The 16,999-nt window shown below is 51.6% G+C and overlaps 6 protein-coding genes across 9 annotated transcripts; 2 read left to right on the forward strand and 4 right to left on the reverse strand.

Annotated features, from left to right (window-relative positions):
• Nucleotides 1–207: 207 nt before the first annotated feature.
• LOC9636424 (argininosuccinate lyase, chloroplastic) lies at nucleotides 208–2,189 on the reverse strand. Its single transcript, XM_002974453.2, has 7 exons — nucleotides 1,887–2,189; nucleotides 1,555–1,818; nucleotides 1,386–1,502; nucleotides 1,175–1,323; nucleotides 823–1,114; nucleotides 608–772; nucleotides 208–541 (listed from the first exon to the last, which is right to left on the reverse strand). The coding sequence occupies exons 1-7, from the start codon at nucleotides 2,166–2,168 to the stop codon at nucleotides 293–295; spliced, it is 1,518 nt and encodes a 505-aa protein (XP_002974499.2). The 5' UTR covers nucleotides 2,169–2,189; the 3' UTR covers nucleotides 208–292.
• Nucleotides 2,190–4,092: 1,903 nt separating this feature from the next.
• Nucleotides 4,093–6,759, forward strand: LOC9636425 (transcription factor MYB80). Its single transcript, XM_002974285.2, has 3 exons — nucleotides 4,093–4,225; nucleotides 4,388–4,517; nucleotides 5,630–6,759. The coding sequence occupies exons 1-3, from the start codon at nucleotides 4,093–4,095 to the stop codon at nucleotides 6,654–6,656; spliced, it is 1,290 nt and encodes a 429-aa protein (XP_002974331.2). The 3' UTR covers nucleotides 6,657–6,759.
• Nucleotides 6,760–6,883: 124 nt separating this feature from the next.
• On the reverse strand, nucleotides 6,884–9,739 carry LOC9657739 (serine carboxypeptidase-like 42). Of its 3 annotated transcripts, none has more exons than XM_024679221.1 (12): nucleotides 9,509–9,739; nucleotides 9,357–9,451; nucleotides 8,719–8,983; nucleotides 8,496–8,603; nucleotides 8,328–8,423; nucleotides 8,166–8,258; nucleotides 7,996–8,081; nucleotides 7,650–7,931; nucleotides 7,456–7,589; nucleotides 7,312–7,404; nucleotides 7,139–7,256; nucleotides 6,884–7,079 (listed from the first exon to the last, which is right to left on the reverse strand). In XM_024679221.1, exons 3-12 carry the CDS (start codon nucleotides 8,969–8,971, stop codon nucleotides 6,927–6,929), a joined length of 1,416 nt encoding a protein of 471 aa, XP_024534989.1. In that variant the 5' UTR covers nucleotides 8,972–8,983; nucleotides 9,357–9,451; nucleotides 9,509–9,739; the 3' UTR covers nucleotides 6,884–6,926. The 3 variants fall into 3 exon arrangements, with proteins under 3 accessions (XP_024534989.1, XP_024534988.1, XP_002974500.2); XM_024679220.1 differs by having other exon boundaries at nucleotides 9,342–9,451; XM_002974454.2 differs by lacking the exons at nucleotides 9,357–9,451; nucleotides 9,509–9,739 and adding an exon at nucleotides 9,083–9,184.
• A 581-nt stretch (nucleotides 9,740–10,320) lies between these two features.
• On the forward strand, nucleotides 10,321–11,315 carry LOC9636426 (dual specificity protein phosphatase 1B). The gene is made up of 2 exons (XM_002974287.2): nucleotides 10,321–10,683; nucleotides 11,190–11,315. Exons 1-2 carry the CDS (start codon nucleotides 10,321–10,323, stop codon nucleotides 11,313–11,315), a joined length of 489 nt encoding a protein of 162 aa, XP_002974333.2.
• Nucleotides 11,316–11,626: 311 nt separating this feature from the next.
• On the reverse strand, nucleotides 11,627–14,077 carry LOC9657741 (pentatricopeptide repeat-containing protein At4g21065). The gene is made up of 3 exons (XM_024679147.1): nucleotides 14,054–14,077; nucleotides 13,367–13,839; nucleotides 11,627–13,275 (listed from the first exon to the last, which is right to left on the reverse strand). The coding sequence occupies exons 1-3, from the start codon at nucleotides 14,075–14,077 to the stop codon at nucleotides 11,697–11,699; spliced, it is 2,076 nt and encodes a 691-aa protein (XP_024534915.1). The 3' UTR covers nucleotides 11,627–11,696.
• Nucleotides 14,061–16,880, reverse strand: LOC9636427 (pentatricopeptide repeat-containing protein At4g21065). 2 transcript variants are annotated; one of them, XM_024679366.1, is made up of 2 exons: nucleotides 16,697–16,880; nucleotides 14,061–16,547 (listed from the first exon to the last, which is right to left on the reverse strand). In XM_024679366.1, exon 2 carries the CDS (start codon nucleotides 16,506–16,508, stop codon nucleotides 14,142–14,144), a length of 2,367 nt encoding a protein of 788 aa, XP_024535134.1. In that variant the 5' UTR covers nucleotides 16,509–16,547; nucleotides 16,697–16,880; the 3' UTR covers nucleotides 14,061–14,141. The 2 variants fall into 2 exon arrangements, with proteins under 2 accessions (XP_024535134.1, XP_024535133.1); XM_024679365.1 differs by having other exon boundaries at nucleotides 14,061–16,880.
• Nucleotides 16,881–16,999: the final 119 nt, after the last annotated feature.

Consider the following 16,999-nt stretch of genomic DNA (forward strand, 5'->3'; position numbering starts at 1 on the left):
ATATAGCAAGAAAACTTGGAACGAGGAACGACCCAGACCGTTGGATGGACACGAAGCAACGACGCCACGTAGGACCGTATCGGGCCGTTGCCCCCAAATGGCGACACGTGTGACCTAGGTTTTTGTAAATTGGCGGCAAATGACGTGACACGAACGGCGGAGATTTGTGCCAGCTGGGCAACCCAATCCAGTTTAAAAAGATAAAGGTCGTTAAAATGGTACTTGTGTTCTTGTGGTCTTTATTTCCAAGAAAAAAAACAGAGGCTCGATCGAAAAAAAACGAAGAAAAGTTTCATACCAGCTTGAGCTTCTCGCACCAATACTGGAGTTGTTCCTTCACGCAGCTCGCTCCAGTGGATCCATAGGACTGGAAGCGTTTCACTGCGTTCTCCACGCCCAAGTATTCGTAGACATCGTCCTCAAACACCGGATTGATGCTCCGGAGCTCCTCCAGCGTGAGCTTGGAGAGCTCCACATCTTTGGAGATGGCCACCGCTACGGCCTTGCCGACGATATCATGCGAAGTTCGAAATGGTATCCCCTGGAAAAGATTTGAGATAGAAAAGTTGGAGGTGCCTGTGATGATGCAAGTGAAATGGAACGCTACCTTGTTCACCAAGTAGTCGGCCATGGTTGTGGCGTCCAAGTGTCCAGCCGAAAGAGACGCCGAGATTCTCTTCCTGTTGAACGTTACGTTCTGGGAAAACTCCGTTGTCACCTCCAAGACTGTGCCGATCGTCTCCACGCTATCGAACAATGGTTCCTTGTCCTCCTGCACAAGTAAGGTGAGACCATCTTTCACAGAAAGAAGGAAAAACTTACCTGGAGGTCGCGATTGTAAGCTTGAGGGAGACCCTTGCAAAGCACCAGCACGGTCATGAGATCGCCAATAACTCTCGCAGATTTGCCTCGGACAAGCTCCATAGGATCTGGATTTTTCTTTTGAGGCATGATGCTGCTTCCGGTTGAGACAGCATCACTCGGTATCAGGAAACCAAACTCTTCGGAGGCCCAAAGGACCCACTCCTCACCGATGCGTGAGAGATGGACAGCGATTATAGAGTTCGCGGCGAGGAACTCAATGAGAAAATCCCGGTCCGATACTGCATCCACACTAGAAATGCAGAGTTTCAGCAAAGAAATAAACAAAGAGAAAAAAACTCTTTCACGTTACCTGTTACGAAGAGGAGCAGTGAATCCCAAAGCCTCAGCTGTCATAAATCGATCGATTGGAAGGCCAGTCCCAGCGAGAGCGCAGGATCCCAGAGGCGAAAAGTTGATTCGGCAGCGACAGTCCTTGAGACGGCCGGCATCTCGCTCCAACTAAACACACAAAGGCTTTGTTAGTGTGAGTGTTTAGAAGCGAAGATGTGAGACAAACTTACTTGTTCTACGTAAGCAAGCAAAAGGTGCTGTAGAAGAATCGGTTGAGCTCGTTGTAAGTGCGTATAGCCTGGCACCACCAATCCCTCGTTATCAAGAGCAAGCTGGACAAGAGCAATCTGGAAGAACAAAAAAGAGTGAAAACACGATGGAAGGAAGAGAAAAATCTACCTGGAGAGCTATGATCTTCTTCACGAGATTATCAATGGCGTTGCGGCACCAAAGCCTTACGTCCGTGGCAACTTGATCGTTGCGGCTCCTGGCAGTGTGGAGTTTCTTTGCCGGCTCTCCAATCAAATCCGTGAGAGCAGCCTCCACATTCATGTGGACGTCCTCTCGATCGGATCTCCAAGTGAAGTTGCCACTCTCGATCCTAGCCTCGATCTCAGCAATCCCTTTCAAGATCGCATCCCGATCCTCTTCCGACATGAGACCCTGGCGAATCAAATCATGCATGGAAAAAGCTTGAGAGTAAGAAGAAAAATGGAGAGAAGAGAACTTACTTGCTTGGCGAGCATCACAGCGTGCGCACAGCTCCCAGCGAGATCTTCCTTGTAGAGCTTCTTATCGTAGGACACGGACTCGCTAAAGGATTCCACGGCATTGGTTGTGCGCTGCTGGAATCGTCCACCCCATAGCTTTACCTCGGCAGCCGCAGAAGAAGAAGAAGCCGAACCCATCGCCATCGCCATCGCCACAATGTGGACGCTCCTCCGCTTCCTCCTCCGCCCCGCGATCCAGGAGAGATCGGCGATGGCGCCCAGTGATGGACTGGCGCACTGCATGTTTGATTTTAGGGCTCTTATTTTCCCCTTTCTCCTTCCCAGAGATTTAGGGTTTATGGATGTTTGCGAGGGCAGCCAAGCTCGCGAGGGAGAAGGCGCGGCACCCGCATTGCCCTCCTGACCAGGCCAAGGCGTGGGCGCTGGCACTGGTGGAATTCCTGGGCGATTTCAAGGGCCACACGGTGGATGATCTGTGGGCGCGCGCCGAGGAGCGGGGCATCCGGAGCCGATCACACATGAGGCAGCTGCTCTACTGGATGCGGCAGGAGAGATTGGTGAGCGTGGAGGCGCCGGTGGCCGGATCGCGCGTGAGGTACTTTAGGCTGCTGCGGGATCCGGAGAGGGCGGAGAGAGAGCTGGAGGTGATCCGGCGGAGGGATACCGAGTTTCTGTCCATGAGCAGGCAAGAGCAGGCACAGAAGGAGTATGACGAGCGCGAGCCTCTTCGCCGGCGGCTCACGTACTGGGATCTTTGAAGCAATCTAGTGTTCTTGGTTCGCTAAGATCAAACATCTCCAAGTTCCGGAATGGATCCAGCCTCTTCGCCGGCGGATCACGTAGTGTTCTTGCTCGAGTTTCTAGTTCGCTAAGATCAAACATCTCCAAATTCCGGAATGGATCCAGCCTCTTCTATCTGTGAAGCGATCTAGTGTCTTGCTCGAGTTTCTAGTCGGCTAAGATCAAACATTTCCAAGTTCCGGTATGGATCCAGCTAGAACACAATCATAAAAAAGATTTGGTGGAGATAGTAAGCCCCGTTCTGTTGTACACGCGTGTGTAAGCGCATTACTGGGACTATAGCCAGCTAACCCGGCCATGGCGAGACACCACAGTGGCCTCAACCGGGCTTCTCCTCTTTCGAGGTGGCACTCTCTGCCATTTGGTGTCACAAAGCACCAAGCTCGGGGACTTTCACTCAGCCCTAATGGACCGAAGCGCTCCTTTCTCCACCAAACACAAGTCCTCCCTCAAGGACTTTATATATTCGAGGTTTTACTTTCTCTTGGGCTTATGGGATAGGGCTCTTATACCCTAAACCCTAACCCTAAAACCCTAAACCCTAATCTATAACACTGACAACTTGGATTGATAGTTTGTGCCAGGAGAGACACACACACACACACACGCGCATTTGGTAGTAGAGTACTAAATTCGCTTCTTCCAATGTTGAATCCACTCACCTTTTTTTTGGTTTTTTCTTTTTTTTTGCTCTTTCGCGCACAGCACTTTGCTTGCTCGCACGAGTCCCCCCGACGATCGATCGCTGGGACGCAAGGCAAAAAAAATAAGGCACAGAAAAGAGCCCCCCTTTATTCCAAAGCTCCCAAGACATGGGCTCGCGCTTTAGTACTTAAGTACCGCCGCTTAAACTCGTGCTTAGCGGGCAACTCGACGGCCGCGATTCGCCGCCAGCGGCCGGCCCCAGCCGTCCGATCCATCCTCAACGGTTGGGATTGGACAAAAGCGCGAGCGCGATTTACATGAGGCCCCCCGCCACGTGCGCCGCATGCTCGGCCCTCCTCGCCAACCGGCAGTGCCGGTCTCTTTACCGGTACGGAAGGCCAGTGACCGGTTCCAGCCGGTAATCCCCGTGACAATATTTCTGGCTTGTTTTGTTGCCCTATTTTACACACAAGAGGGAAAAAAGGAATTTTTTTTTCTCTCTCGCGCTTTTGTTTGTCGTGTGAGTCGGAGCTCAAGAGCTCGTCAGCTTCGTGTTTCCAGGGCTATACGCGATTCTCCGAAATATAGATAATAGATATCTCGAGTGTGTGTGCTTGTGTGCGTGTGTGTGTGGTTCTTCCACTGGAGGAAGGATTCTCTCTCTCTCTCTCTCTCGCATTTTACCAAGCGGGATTGATTGGGCGATTGGATTAGCTTGCATCTCGCTCGCGTGAATCCATCGGTTTCGATTCGAGAGAAAATGGGAAGAGCGCCGTGTTGCGAGAAGGATAGTGTCAAGAGGGGGCCGTGGACGCCCGAGGAGGACGCCAAGCTGCTCGCCTGCATTGCGCAGCACGGCACTGGAAGCTGGAGGACACTCCCCAAGAAAGCTGGTTTGTGTTTTTGCCAGATTCTCTCTCGATCACTCCAAATTTCTCTCCATTCTCTGCTTCTTCTTCTTCTTCTTCTTTCTCTAGCTCGATCGTTCAAGCTCGGGTCTAAATTTTTCCGCGGCTACTCTAATTCGTGTGAGGATTTCTCTCTCTCTCTCGCAGGGCTCCAGAGATGCGGCAAGAGCTGCCGGCTGCGCTGGACGAATTACCTCCGCCCCGATCTCAAGCACGGCCGATTCACCGATCACGAGGAGCAATTGATCGTCAAGCTCCACGCCGCTCTGGGCAGCAGGTAAATGATCCTCTCCTCTCCTCCTCATCCTTTCTCGAAAGTTTCCATCGTTTTCCTTGTTTCCTTCGATTTCCATAGCGATCGAGCGATCGATGGTACTCCTTTCCTTTCGTTTGTCTGTCTGGCAACCGCATTGAGAGTGGATCACTTCCTCTCTCGCGAGCTCGCGAATAATTTCGCGGCGCACAGTCCCCAGTCCACCCCAGTCCACGCATGCTGACGTCATCGGCTAACGCAATTAGCCAGGATTAGCGAGCGTGATTATTCTCCCCGGTTTTTAGTCCACTGCCCCAGTCTGGAGTGTTTTGACCAGCCTGTTTTGCGGAGCCTTGACCGCTCTGACCGTGTTTTTCCTCTGGGCGATCAACTAACCATGTCTTTCTGCCTGTCTTTACCTTTGGTTTAGTCGGTTAGAAAGAGCTTTGTGCGTGCTGGCCTGGCCAGTCAGCAAAAGTCAAGTCAAGTCAGCGTATGGTCAGAGCGGGAGGGAAGACTGTACCGTCGCCCACGCATGATGAGATGCGTACTCTACGCGTACTTGAGAGTACTCTCGCCATTGTTCTCTTTCTTCTTTCATTGTTTGTCTAAAGCTATGGTAGTGTTCTTGGAGTTCTTCCATTCCAGTTGGGCATTTCCATTTGGTCTTGATCGATCGATCCATGGGTCGATTTGATTAATCCATCGCTCGCCCAGTCCAGGAGTGATTGATTCTCGATCTCTTTCTCTCGTGCTGGAGCGGAGGCAGTGGAGTAGCAAAACGTTTTTTCTTGTCATTCCTGCCTCGTTTCCCTGTCGTGATTCGTCGTCGCTTGCGTGCTGCGATTCTACGTGATCTCGGCTGCAAAGCGCGGGCTCATGTGGAGCATATGGAACAAAGAAATGGATTTTCTTCTTTGTTTCCTTTTGGTCTCATCCCTTGCGCTCGCTTTTCTCCCGTGTGCCTGTTTGTTTGCGTGCGCGAGCGTGCGTGAATTCATGAATGAGTGACACCACACTCGCGAGATCTCGCTCTCTCGCGACAGAGCTTCCATTTAATGCCGAGAGATCGAGGCCGCGAGGAATCCATGGATCATATCTCTAACACACGGCGACGTGTCTCTCCTTCTATCCAGATGGTCGCTCATCGCGGCCCAGCTCCCGGGAAGAACAGACAACGACGTCAAGAACTACTGGAACACGCGGCTCAAGAAGAAGCTGTGCGAGATGGGCATCGATCCAATCACCCACAAGCCAATCTCGCAGCTCCTCGCCGATCTCGCGGGCAGCATCGCCATCCCCAAAGGCGGCCAGATCGCCGAGGCCGCGCTGGGCTGCTTCAAGGACGACATGCTCAACGTCCTCATGAGAAAGAGGCCTGACTGGCAGCAGTTAGATCAAACCTCCACTCCATCTCCATCTCCATCTCTCTCCAATCCCCTCCTCCGTCCCACCACTGTCCAAGGATCCCGCCAGAGCTGGCCGGGACCTTCCTCCAAGTCGATCAATCCAATCGACCCAGTCGTCCACAAAATCAAGCAGGGGCTCTCCACCGCTGTCCAGTCCAAGCTCCCACTACCACCATCCTCGTCTCCTCTGGATCACCACCACCACCACCACCCCCACGATCGAGCTCACGAGAACTCCTCCATGGCTCCCGACGTGCTGCTCATGCGAGGTGGCGGGCCTGGAATGTGTGCCTTCACGTCCAGCCCGGCTCCCTTCTCGGCCAGCGACGTCCAGCTCTCGTCCTTCTTCGACACCAGCACCAGCTCCGGCGGCTCCATGAAAACTTCGAGCTTTGCGGCCGGAGCTTTCAAGCCGGCTCCTCCGGGGAGCTGGAACGAGGACGGAAGCATGCTCGTCTCGGCCACACCGAGCACGTCTCTGGGGCTTCACGTCGCTGGACTGGCTTCATCTCAGCAGCAAGACTTCTTCCAGCACCAGCAGCAGCAGCAAATGGTGGTGACGGTGAAAGAGTCGAGCCCGGCTAGTCACGTCCAGAGGCCCGAGTCTGGCGAAGCCCAAGTTCCGTGGAGCCCGAGTGGAAGCGGGAGCAGCTGTAGCAGCACCACTCTGGCCGACGTCTCCGTCCTCGAGGGAGTGTTGAGCTCGGACGTTCCGCTATGGGATTTCTCCGAGTTGAGTTCTATCATCTCTTGAGCCTCGAACTCGGCGGGACGAACTTAGCTTCCTTGGTAGTTTTCTGTCATCATTTTTTTACTTCTTCTGCAAGGTAAAACTCGACGTTGCTTACGATTCTTATCAGCAGCAGCAGCAGCATTTAGCTTTCAAGTTTTAGGATGCATCGATCGGTTTCGAGTCGAGCAGCCGTGGGTGTGTCCCGGATGATGGTATACGCTCACTCGGTTGCTGCTCAACTATGTGTCTTTGTTGCCCAAATAATCTGGAATTCGTTTCCCAAAAGTTTGGTCATGAGTAAGGAGAAGCTGGCAAAGGCTGTCCAGAGATGAACTTCTGGAACAAGAGTAAGGCCCTGGCTGGCTGTGCGAGTGGAACCATATGGGCAGCACCGCGGACCGTAGCAAACGTGAGGTTTCCAAACGACTCTGCCCATCCTCCAACCTGAGAAAAGAATGCATGTTTGATCATCGCAAGCTCGAATAGTTCTATCGTTCTCATACCTGTGTGCGCAAAAACCAAGCTTTGTAAGACGCAGTTGTGCGTAGCTTGAGCTCCTGCGCAAGGCTATTGACGTTAACTCGTGTGCCAAGAAACGGAACCACGGCGTCCTCATCACCGCTGATACGATGGAAAATGTAACAAGCTTGTGAATCTGGCAACCGTAGTGTCTTACCTGAAAACCCAAACTCGAAGACCATTCTTGAGAAGATCTCGAAGAACTGGCACGATGTCTAGTCTCATGTCGTTTATGTCGTATTGAACAGGCCTGCCCAAAACATCAAAATCGCTCGACACCACGGAACTTTGCATTACTTACCCGTCACAGTTCGTCCAAGGATACGGAAGCCCGGTCGTGTTTGCGTGAAGAGCCTTTTGAACCTCGGGCAAGTTGAAGTAGTAGTATCGCTCGTAGGACATACACACGTCGACTCCAATGCTCCGGTGGCCCATCTAGAAACGAGAGAGTCAAGAAAAAAAGCCAACATCTCCAAAGTGATCACCAAAGCTTACTCGCTTCTTTAGTCGAAACTCTTGCTCCACAATGGAAGGGACGCACACGTCCAGGATTATGTCGTACGGGTTGACGTGATCTCCCATCTCTAGTGCCGAGTTGGATATGAACTGGTTGCATTCGGCGGAGACGTTGTTATTCCCAGAGCCGTGATCGTAATCACTCCAGTAGCAGCTTCTTCCAAGGCCCTCGTACGTCTTGTCCGAGATGAGGCCATGGGACCACAGGAAATCATAAGTGGAGGCTGTGTCGATTGCTAGATTCAAAGCTGGGTTGCCGATCTGGAGGAAAGAATCCACGTATTGCCATGGAAGAAGAGAAACCATAAAATAGTCGCAAACTTACTGCGACTCCTTTAACGTTGAAAACTGAGTGTCCAGCAGCTTTATTGTAATCGAGCAATGCAGCGGCCAGCTGGGGTACATAATGCCCTGTAGAAACGTACATGAACATACATCTTGAAGATCATGATTCTCAAAAGAAAAAGGAATAAAACGATAAAAACAGGCACGAACCTGCATAGCTTTCTCCAGTGATGTAGAATTCCCGGCTTTTATACTCCGGGAATGCGTCAAACCAGCGAAGCATGAAGGTAACCGAGTCTTTAGCTGCAAGTTTGGAGACGAGTAAAGCTCTAGAACTTTGACAATGAGAGAGCGTATCTCTATGAGACTCACCTGTTTTTGCGTCGTTGTAGATGCTATAATCTTCGCTCCTGTTTGAGTATGACCAGCCGACACCAGCGGGTGATTCCAGGAACAAGATGTTCGCAGCTAGAGAACAAGGAGTAAAAGTCCGAGCTACGAGAAAAAAAAATAGAGAGGTCTGAGAAGAGATGATGATACCTTTGTTCCAGGAATTGGAGTTTTTAACAAGGCCTCTCCCTGTTCCATTCGGATAAAACGGGCCAAGCTCGGTGAACGCGCCGCCGCCGATAGAGGAGCATCCCGGTCCTGCAAGATGATATCAAACAAGAAAAACAAAAACACAGAGAGCGAGAGAGAGAGAGTGAGAGAGAGCTTTGTTCCATATTTTTTCTCTCCCTACTCGGAAGAAAGAAGCCGTTACCTCCATTGAGCCACAATGCCAGAGGCCTGGAGCTCGCGTGGCTGTGAGCCTCCACGAAGTAGTAAAACAGTGCTCGCCCTGCATGACTGTCCACAGTCACATAGCCCGCGTATTGCTTGAATGGAACAGCCGGCTGTCCTGGAAGATTGGTCACCAAATCGTGCTCAGGGGCTCCAAGCGCTCCTTTGCCTTGAATTCCAAGCAGCAGCAGCAACGCGACGATCAGCAGCAGCTTGGTTCGGACAGAATCCATTCCAAAACAGCGCTGGAACAAAAGCAAACAAGTTAGTGAGATGAGAGCGCTGCTAAGTTACATGAATGCGAATCCTGGCTACAGCATCACACGAACTAATCCAAGGCAGACCTTCAAGATTGCGCATCGTCTCCACATGCTCAACTTTAAGACCAGCCACGGGATGAATGAATGGAAGAAATCTTGCGTCTTTCTTTCTCGCTCTTCCAATCTCTAGAGTGCAAGGTTTTGCGAGAAGACAGCAACAGCCAGTGAGCAGCAGCAAACATAAAAACATTGACAACTCACGGAGAAAGTGACACAGACAGCCAAAGTGTGCGCCAAGAAAAAGAAAGAAAACAACAAAGAAAGGAAGTTCTTTCAAGTCAACCTGTGATTGGTTCACCTGTGTACTATGAGGCCCTTGATGAGCGCCGGACAGGAACCACAGTAGACCCTCATTCTCTGCGAAATGGTACTGGAAAAACGTTCATGCTTTCCCTGTCACCGCTAAGTTAGAACATAAACAAACACGACCTCTGATCAGAGAGACAAAACCTTTAGCGACAAAGCCAAGCTCTGATGATTAGCTCGACTGGCTCGTACTCGCCTCAAACAATCCAATCAATCAGTCAAGCATGAAGTATAATGAGAGCCTCGAACTCTTCTAAATCCAGCCTGAAGCTTGCGTCTTCCCTGTCTAGAGTTTAGAACAGGCACAAGGAAGCAGAGAAAAGAGGCCTTGAAACTCGCACGGCTAGAGTACCGTCAAAAGCCCAACAAGCATCGAGGCAAGGAGAAGGAAGGCCAAGGAAAAAGAAGGAAGCAAATCCAACGAGCACCGAATTACACGCTAAACAAACAGAGCTTTCGCCCTCGCACCAAACAAGAAAACGGCTCTGATAGACTTGAAGTTGGAGCCTTTCACGCAGCAAGGACCAGGCGAAGGATAGATAGAGAAGTTTTATATTCCATTCTAATTGTCGGTGCTTTCGGCTCACATTATTGCTAGAGCCAAAGCAAACCAGAGGAAGAATAGGAAAAACGATTGATCAATCCCGAGGCAAGCGAGAAAAGAAAAAAATGAAAAAAAAGAAATTCTAAAGCCCGCTAAGAGAAATGGAAGAAAAATGCTTACACTCTTTGTGTCGAACTATTTGCTGTCGCTGTAGATCATCTTCCTGAGAACTATAAAGACAGGATCACTTTTGATACGCTTCAAGGAAATGAATTGCCTGTTCTCTTTTAAGGCAAAAAAAAAAAAAAAAGTACCGTCAATGCAATGCTGATTTGATCATCAGGTCTGCAACAATCTGGCAAATTCCCAGTATTACCTTAGAACCCTAGCATTATCTATGCTAGGGTTCTAAATGATAAAGATTCGGGAAGGCTTGTGGCTGGGTAACATATGGGATATAGAGAGTCTGAATCAGACAAGGATTGCACAACATGGTATTACACATATTCTGTCAATGGTGGAAGTTGGAGGCTTTGACAGCACCAAGTTTGGAATAGTGAGAAAGGAAGTGGCGATTGATGATGTTGAGAGTGAAAACCTCCTTATCCATCTTGAAGATTGTTTGGAATTCATTGACAATGCGATTGTGGTATGCAAGGGTGTGGTGCTTGTCCACTGCCGCATGGGTTTGTCAAGGAGTGTTTCAGTGATTGTGGCGCACTTGATGAGGAGTGAAGGGCTAAGTTTTGCAAAGGGTCTCGCGGAGGTGGAAAAGGTTAGTCCTACTGCCATTAACCATGGGTTCCGGAAACAGCTTAAAATCTTTGGAACAATGGGGTGTGTGGTGGATAAACAACATGTTAAGTGGGAAGAAGATGAGTTCTTCAAAAGATAGAATAAAACAAAGCAAAATTTCAGATAGGATCCGCAAAAAATTAAAAAAACTAAAAATAAAAAAACTTGATAAGTATTCTTGTCTCTTAATTAAAAAATATACAAATGAAGTAAATAAAAGTGATCCTTTTCAGAACTAGCAGAGCACTCGCCACAATCGAAGTGGTGAGTGCTCTACGTGAGATCGTCATTTTCTCCAATACCATACTAGTTTCAGCAGAAGATATACTCTAGAACTACCGCTTTGTATTTTCACAATATAAATATATAGAAGTCTTGTGTCCGCTCTCACAGCATTGATGTAAACCGCACGCTCAGGAGCACGCGTAAAGCCATCAAAAACCTAGCGCTTCGAAAACTTTCTTTCGTAGCTTGTTCCTTTGCAAGATGTCGAGTGTGCAAGCTCCGCGAGAGATTTACGAGGAGCTGAGGGGGATCGACGGGGTGATCCGCGAGAGAGGCTACGTCCCGGATATCAAGGCTGTGTTGCATAGGCGATTGCGTTTGGGATGATAGTGAGCTCAGGATTATGAAGAAGTTGCGTGTCTGCCCCGACTGTCACTCGGCTACCAAGATCATCTCCAAGTTTTCCGGCAGGAACATCATCGTGAGCGACGCAAATCGCTTCCACGAGCTCCAGACTGGATCTTGGATCAAGAATCATTAGCATATAAAATAATCATAATTATATAAATAATTAGAATAAACAAGCAAGACAACATGAGAATTGCTTGAAGTGTATTAAAACTAATCTTCTCATTATGGTTTCCCCAAACAATAGTGTCAAAATTTATGGAGAATGTCTGGACCAAGGTACACTGAAAGATTGCAAAGACAGTTCTTCATGAATAGATTTAATGATTCTTGAGGTGTGTTCTACCAGAAAAGAGACACTTACCAATAATCTTCACACGAGCAGGAACCATTCCGGAACTCGTGGAAGCGATTTGCGTCCCTGACGATGATTTTCCTGCCCGAAAACTTGGAGATGATCTTGGTAGCCGAGTGACAGTCGGGGCAGACACGCAAGTTCTTCATGATCCGGAGCTCAGTCCCACCCGGGCTCGAGATCATCCCAAACGCAATCGCCAGCCTCTCGCTGTGGAAGCAGCACATCTTCTCCTTGGCCTCTCTCGCCGCGTTGTGCAACACAGCCTTGATATCCGGGACGTAGCCTCTCTCGCGGATCACCCCCTCGATCCTCCGCAGCTCCTCGTAAATCTCACGCTTCCGCGGGTGCGAGGTGTCCCCAGCGATGAACTCGTGCAGCACTCCACCAATCTCGATGGAGCTCTTCCCGGCCATCTTGAAGACTCCACGCTGGTCCATGAGCTTTCTCATCCTGGCCATGTCGTCCCACCTCTCCGCGAGAGCGTACAAGTTGGAGAGCGCGACATAGGATCCCGAGTCCGTGGGCCTCAGCGCCATGATCCGGTCCGCCGCTCGAGCTGCTCGCTCCACGTCCGCGTGAGTGATGCAAGCTCCCAGGAGTATCGTCCAGATGGTGTGATCCGGATGGTATGGCATGGAGTTGATGAACTCCTCGGCTTCGTCCAGCCACCCGGCTCGTCCCAGGAGATCGATGAGACAGCCGCACTGGAGAGACGTCGGCTTGAAGCCGTAGTCGCCGATCATGGAGCTGTAGAGCTTGCAGCTATCCTTGACGAGCCCGGCATGGCTGCAAGCGAAGAGCACCCCGATGAAAGTGATGTCGTCGTGTGTGATCCCGAGGATGGTCATCTCCGAGAAGAGCTCCAGAGCTTCCCTGAGATGGCTGTTCTGTGCGTAGACCATGATCATCGTGTTCCACGAGACTGCGTTGGTGGATTCAGTCTCGTCGAAAACTTTCCTCGCCAGATCCAGCCTCCCACACTTCCCATACATGTTGATCAGTGCCGAGTTCACGGTTGCCTCTCTCTCACGTCCCGCGGCGATGGCTTGATCGTGGATCGCTTGTCCTCGAGCTAGAAGTGACGAGTTGCAGCAGCAGGCGTCCAAGGCACTGGTGAAAGTCACGCCATCCGGAAGAACTCGGCTCTCTTGCATCCGTTTGTAGATCTCTAGAGCCTGGAAGCCATAGCCGTTCTGTCCGTAGACCGCGATCATCGAGTTCCAGGTGATGATATCCTTCCTCTGCATCGCGTCGAAAACTTTCCTCGCTTCGTCGGGACTGGCGCACTTCCCATACATGTTGATGAGAGCGTTCCCCACGCAAACGTTGGCCTCGCTCCTGGCGTCGATCACCCCGTGAACTTCCCTGCCAATGCCAAACACGGCGATATCGGCACACACATCCACCACCGTGACGAAAGTTACCTCGGTCGGCTCCACGCCGTCGAGCGTCATGAGCAAGAACACCTTGAGCGCGTCGCGGAAGAATCCATTGAGAGCGTAGGCAGCGACGAGGGCGGTCCAGGCGATCACACTCCTGCTCGTGAGGCTCTCAAACACGCTGCAAGCGTCCGCCAAGCTCCTGCATTTGGCATACATGTTGATCAGGCAGTTCGCCACGAAGATATCTGCCAGAAATCCACAACAAGCAATGCGTCTGTGAAGAGCTCTACCTCGATCCAGCCACGACAGTGCCGCCACGGCCCCCAGGAGCTCGATGAAGGTGATGGAATTGGGCGAAATCCCCTCGAGATCCATGATCTCCAGGAGATTGAGCGCATCCATGTAATGCCCATTGTGGGCAAATGCTGCTACCATGATAGTCCACGAGAAAACGTTCCTCCTGGGCGTGATGTGGAAGACGCTCTTGGCCGCCTGGAGACTGCCACACTTGCCATACATCTCTACCAGGAGATTGCAAAGGTATCTGCTGCTCTTGAATCCACACAGCACGATGTGGTAGTGGATGCGCTTGCCCTCGGCGATGGCGGCCTCGCTCCCACAGCGGCGGAGGTACCAGGCCAGCACCTCGGCGCTGGGCGACACGGATCGATCCTCGAGGAGCTGCACGGCGTCGCGGAGATCCAGGCGCTCGAGCCGATCGATCTGCTGCTCCTCTTTCTCGGTGAGAGGGAAGAATCTGGCACTGCTAGTGGAAACCCATCGGAGTGCGCGGATCCGGCATTTCAGCCGAACGAGCATAATCTCTACGTAGTGATCATCTAGTTATCGTTTAATCATTGTTGTGCAGACAATTTCTTTTGAAAGTTTTAATTATTATTTATGTCATTATTATTATTATTATTATTATTATTATTAAATTATTAAATTATTAAACTTAGGTGGTAATATTTTTTAACTTGCTGCTTAACTGTAATGAACATTTTAATTGATAAAAATGATTTACTGTGCTAAACTATTCCTGGCATATTCTACACCATCTTAATGTTACCAGTAGTCCCCACAGGAGCACTCGCCACGATCGAAGTGGTGAAACCGGTTGCTGTCCCGGACCGTGATCCTTCTTCCCTCGACGCCGCTAATGAACTTGATTGCCGAGTGGCAGTCGGAGCACACGCGCAAGTTCTTGACGATGCACAGCGGCGTCCTGGGTGGCGTGCTGGCAATCCCAAACGCCACCGCCAGCTTCTCGCTGTGATAGAACAGCACCTCGTCCTTCTCCTCCTCTTCCATGCTGTGGATCACCACCTTTCGATCCGGCTCGTACCCCTTGATCCTCATCTCCGACATCAGCCTCTGCAGCGTCTTGAAGATGCGAGACTTGTCCGGATGGATCGAGTCCCCGGCCACGAACTCGTGCACCTGTTTGTCGATCTCGATCCAGCTCCGCCCAGCCTGCTTCCTCACCCCGGCTTGCTCCATCCTCTTCCTCACCTTGGCAGCCTCGTCCCACTTCTTGAGCGCCGCGTAGAGGTTGGAGAGCATGATGTAGGCCGCGGCACACCTGGGCTCTCGCTGGAACGCCTCCTCCGCCGCTCGGGCAGCTCGATCTTCGTCCTTGTGCGTCACACAGGCGCAGAGCAGCGATGTCCAGAGCACAGCGTCGGCTGGAACCGGCATGGCTTGTATCAGCTCCTCGGCCTCTTCGAGCTTCCCAGACCGCCCAAGCATGTCGATCAAGCATCCAAAGTGTACCTCCCTGGGAGTGATGCCGAAGTCCTGCCTCATCTCCACGAAGTGGCTCACGGCGTCTTTGAACTTCCCCGAGTGGCTGCAACAGTAGAGGATGGTGACGAAGGTGATGTCGTTCGGCCTCACTCCTTCCAGCTTCATTTGCAGCGCTAGCCGGAGCGATTCCTTGACGAGGCCGTTCTGGGCGTAGCTGGTCATCATCGACGTCCACGAGACGACGTTCTTGGAGTCCATGTAGTCGAAGATCCGCCGAGCTTCTGCCAAGTTGCCGCACTTGCCATACATGTGAACCAGCGCGTTCTGGATGCCAGCGTCCAGTCCCAGAGCCGTGGAGTTCACCGTAGCGTGGATTTGCTTCCCTCGGTCCCCTGCTGCAGCACTGGCACAGGCGTCCAGCACGCTTATAAATGTGATCCTGTCCGGCTTCACGTCCATGCTGTCGAACAAGGCCAGAGCTTCTCTCGATCTTCCGTTCTGGCCGTAAGCTGCTAGCATCGCGTTCCAGGAGACCACATTCTTCTCCACCATGCTGTCAAACACGTCCCTGGCATCGTCGGGGCTTCCACACTTGCCATACATGTTGACGAGTGTGTTGCCAACAACGATGGAAGTGTCCAGCCCCGCGTAAACGATCCTGACGTGAAGAGCTTTGCCGAGCTCCAGAGCTCCCACGCTGGTGTAGGCGTCTAGAACACTGACGTAAGTTATCCTGTCCAGCTCCATCCCTTCCTGTTGCATGAGCTTGAAGAAGAGGAGGGCCTCGTCCGCAAGCTCGTTCTGGCAAAAGGCCGCGATCATCGTGCTCCAGCTGATAACGTTCTTTTCCGGCATCCTCGTAAACACGGCAAAGGCCTCCCCGATGCTTCCACACTTGCCATACATGTTGATGATGGCGTTGGCGGTGACCAAGTCCGAATCCATGCCGCACGAAGCAGCAGCCGAGTGGATCTCTCTCCCCAGCTTGAGAGCTTCCAAGCTGGAGCAAGCGTCTAGAGCAGCGACGAACGTCATGTTGGCCGGAAGCACGCCGCACTGATCCATCTCCTGGAAGAGCTGGATGGCCGATCTCGCGAGGCCACAGTTGACGTAGATGCTCAGCATGGAGTTCCAGCATATCAAGTCCCTCCTCTTCATCTTGTCAAAGATGGCCTTGGCCTCGGCAAAACTTCCACACCTCCCATACATGTTGACGAGAGTTGTCGCGAGAGATCCATCTACATCCAGCCGGAACTCGTTGATCTTGGAGTGGACGTCCCTGCCTCTAGCCAAGCCTTCCTCCTCGTCAAGCCCAGCACAAGCATCCAGCGTGCTGATGAAAGTCACTCTATCCGGCATCACCCCTCCCTGTCTTTCCAGCTCGTCGAAGATCTCCACAGCCTGCCTGTTATACCCATTCTGTGCGTATGCCGCGATCATGGCGTTCCAGGAGACGATGTCGCGCCTTCTCATTGCATCGAAGACGAGCTTCGCCTCTTCTAGCTCCTGGAACTTCCCATACATGCTGATCAAGCTATTGTTGATCATCACGTCCGTCGCAAACTCCGTGTGATCTGAGAGTAGCGAGTGAATACCTCTTCCTTGCGAGAGTGCCTTGGCGGCTCCACACGAATCGATGAACTTGAGCAGCGCTACTCGGTCAGGGAGCTCCCCTTCTTGGCACATCCGGTGGAAGAGCTGGATCGCCTCCACTCCACGCCCGCTCTGCACAAATCCAGCCATGAGCATCGTCCAAGAGAAGACATTCTTGTGCTGCATGGCATCAAACACGCGCTTAGCTTCCACCAAGCTGCCGCATTTGCCATACATGTCCACAAGGAGATTGGAGAGAAATCTAGGCCTGTCCAGCGTACCTGAATCCATCCACCGGTGGATCCTCCGGCCCTCCTCCAGCGCCTTGGCGCCCGCGCAGCGGCGAATGAGCTGCTCTAGATCTCCAGTGCCGCCGGCGGCGCCAGATTGCTCTAGCAGATCCACGGCCTCGCGGATCGCATCGACGCCGCCGCATTCCAGCACCGGGGACAACCACTTCGTGATTGCCCGCCTAACAGAGGAGGCCATAAACCCTAAATCATCAACGTGACGTGGCATTGTCATGACGTGTCACCACTTACATGAGTACACGTCAGTATAACTTCGACGGCTGCGATTGTGTA

The sequence above is a fragment of the Selaginella moellendorffii genome, unplaced genomic scaffold, assembly GCF_000143415.4.
Source record: "Selaginella moellendorffii unplaced genomic scaffold, v1.0 SELMOscaffold_24, whole genome shotgun sequence".
Lineage (NCBI taxonomy): Eukaryota > Viridiplantae > Streptophyta > Lycopodiopsida > Selaginellales > Selaginellaceae > Selaginella > Selaginella moellendorffii.

What these genes read in the sequence shown, in the direction of transcription:
- LOC9636424 (XM_002974453.2), bottom strand. Translation starts at nt 2,168, where the DNA reads ATGCAGTGCGCCAGTCCATCACTGGGCGCCATCGCCGATCTCTCCTGG. An exon ending in TGCTTGCTTACGTAGAACAA is followed by an intron (nt 1,324 to 1,385) that starts GTAAGTTTGTCT and finishes TTGTGTGTTTAG; the next exon opens with TTGGAGCGAGATGCCGGCCG. An exon ending in CTTACAATCGCGACCTCCAG is followed by an intron (nt 773 to 822) that starts GTAAGTTTTTCC and finishes TTACTTGTGCAG; the next exon opens with GAGGACAAGGAACCATTGTT.
- LOC9636425 (XM_002974285.2), top strand. Translation starts at nt 4,093, where the DNA reads ATGGGAAGAGCGCCGTGTTGCGAGAAGGATAGTGTCAAGAGGGGGCCG. An exon ending in GACACTCCCCAAGAAAGCTG is followed by an intron (nt 4,226 to 4,387) that starts GTTTGTGTTTTT and finishes TCTCTCTCGCAG; the next exon opens with GGCTCCAGAGATGCGGCAAG. An exon ending in CACGCCGCTCTGGGCAGCAG is followed by an intron (nt 4,518 to 5,629) that starts GTAAATGATCCT and finishes CCTTCTATCCAG; the next exon opens with ATGGTCGCTCATCGCGGCCC.
- LOC9657739 (XM_002974454.2), bottom strand. Translation starts at nt 9,109, where the DNA reads ATGTGGAGACGATGCGCAATCTTGAAG. An exon ending in TCAACGTTAAAGGAGTCGCA is followed by an intron (nt 7,932 to 7,995) that starts GTAAGTTTGCGA and finishes TCTTTCCTCCAG; the next exon opens with ATCGGCAACCCAGCTTTGAA. An exon ending in CCTTGGACGAACTGTGACGG is followed by an intron (nt 7,405 to 7,455) that starts GTAAGTAATGCA and finishes TGTTTTGGGCAG; the next exon opens with GCCTGTTCAATACGACATAA.
- LOC9636426 (XM_002974287.2), top strand. Translation starts at nt 10,321, where the DNA reads ATGATAAAGATTCGGGAAGGCTTGTGGCTGGGTAACATATGGGATATA. An exon ending in GTCTCGCGGAGGTGGAAAAG is followed by an intron (nt 10,684 to 11,189) that starts GTTAGTCCTACT and finishes TTCCTTTGCAAG; the next exon opens with ATGTCGAGTGTGCAAGCTCC.
- LOC9657741 (XM_024679147.1), bottom strand. Translation starts at nt 14,077, where the DNA reads ATGTTCATTACAGTTAAGCAGCAA. An exon ending in TCATTACAGTTAAGCAGCAA is followed by an intron (nt 13,840 to 14,053) that starts GTTAAAAAATAT and finishes TTCCACTAGCAG; the next exon opens with TGCCAGATTCTTCCCTCTCA. An exon ending in ACTGTCGTGGCTGGATCGAG is followed by an intron (nt 13,276 to 13,366) that starts GTAGAGCTCTTC and finishes TGCCAAATGCAG; the next exon opens with GAGCTTGGCGGACGCTTGCA.
- LOC9636427 (XM_024679365.1), bottom strand. Translation starts at nt 16,706, where the DNA reads ATGGATTCAGGTACGCTGGACAGGCCTAGATTTCTCTCCAATCTCCTT.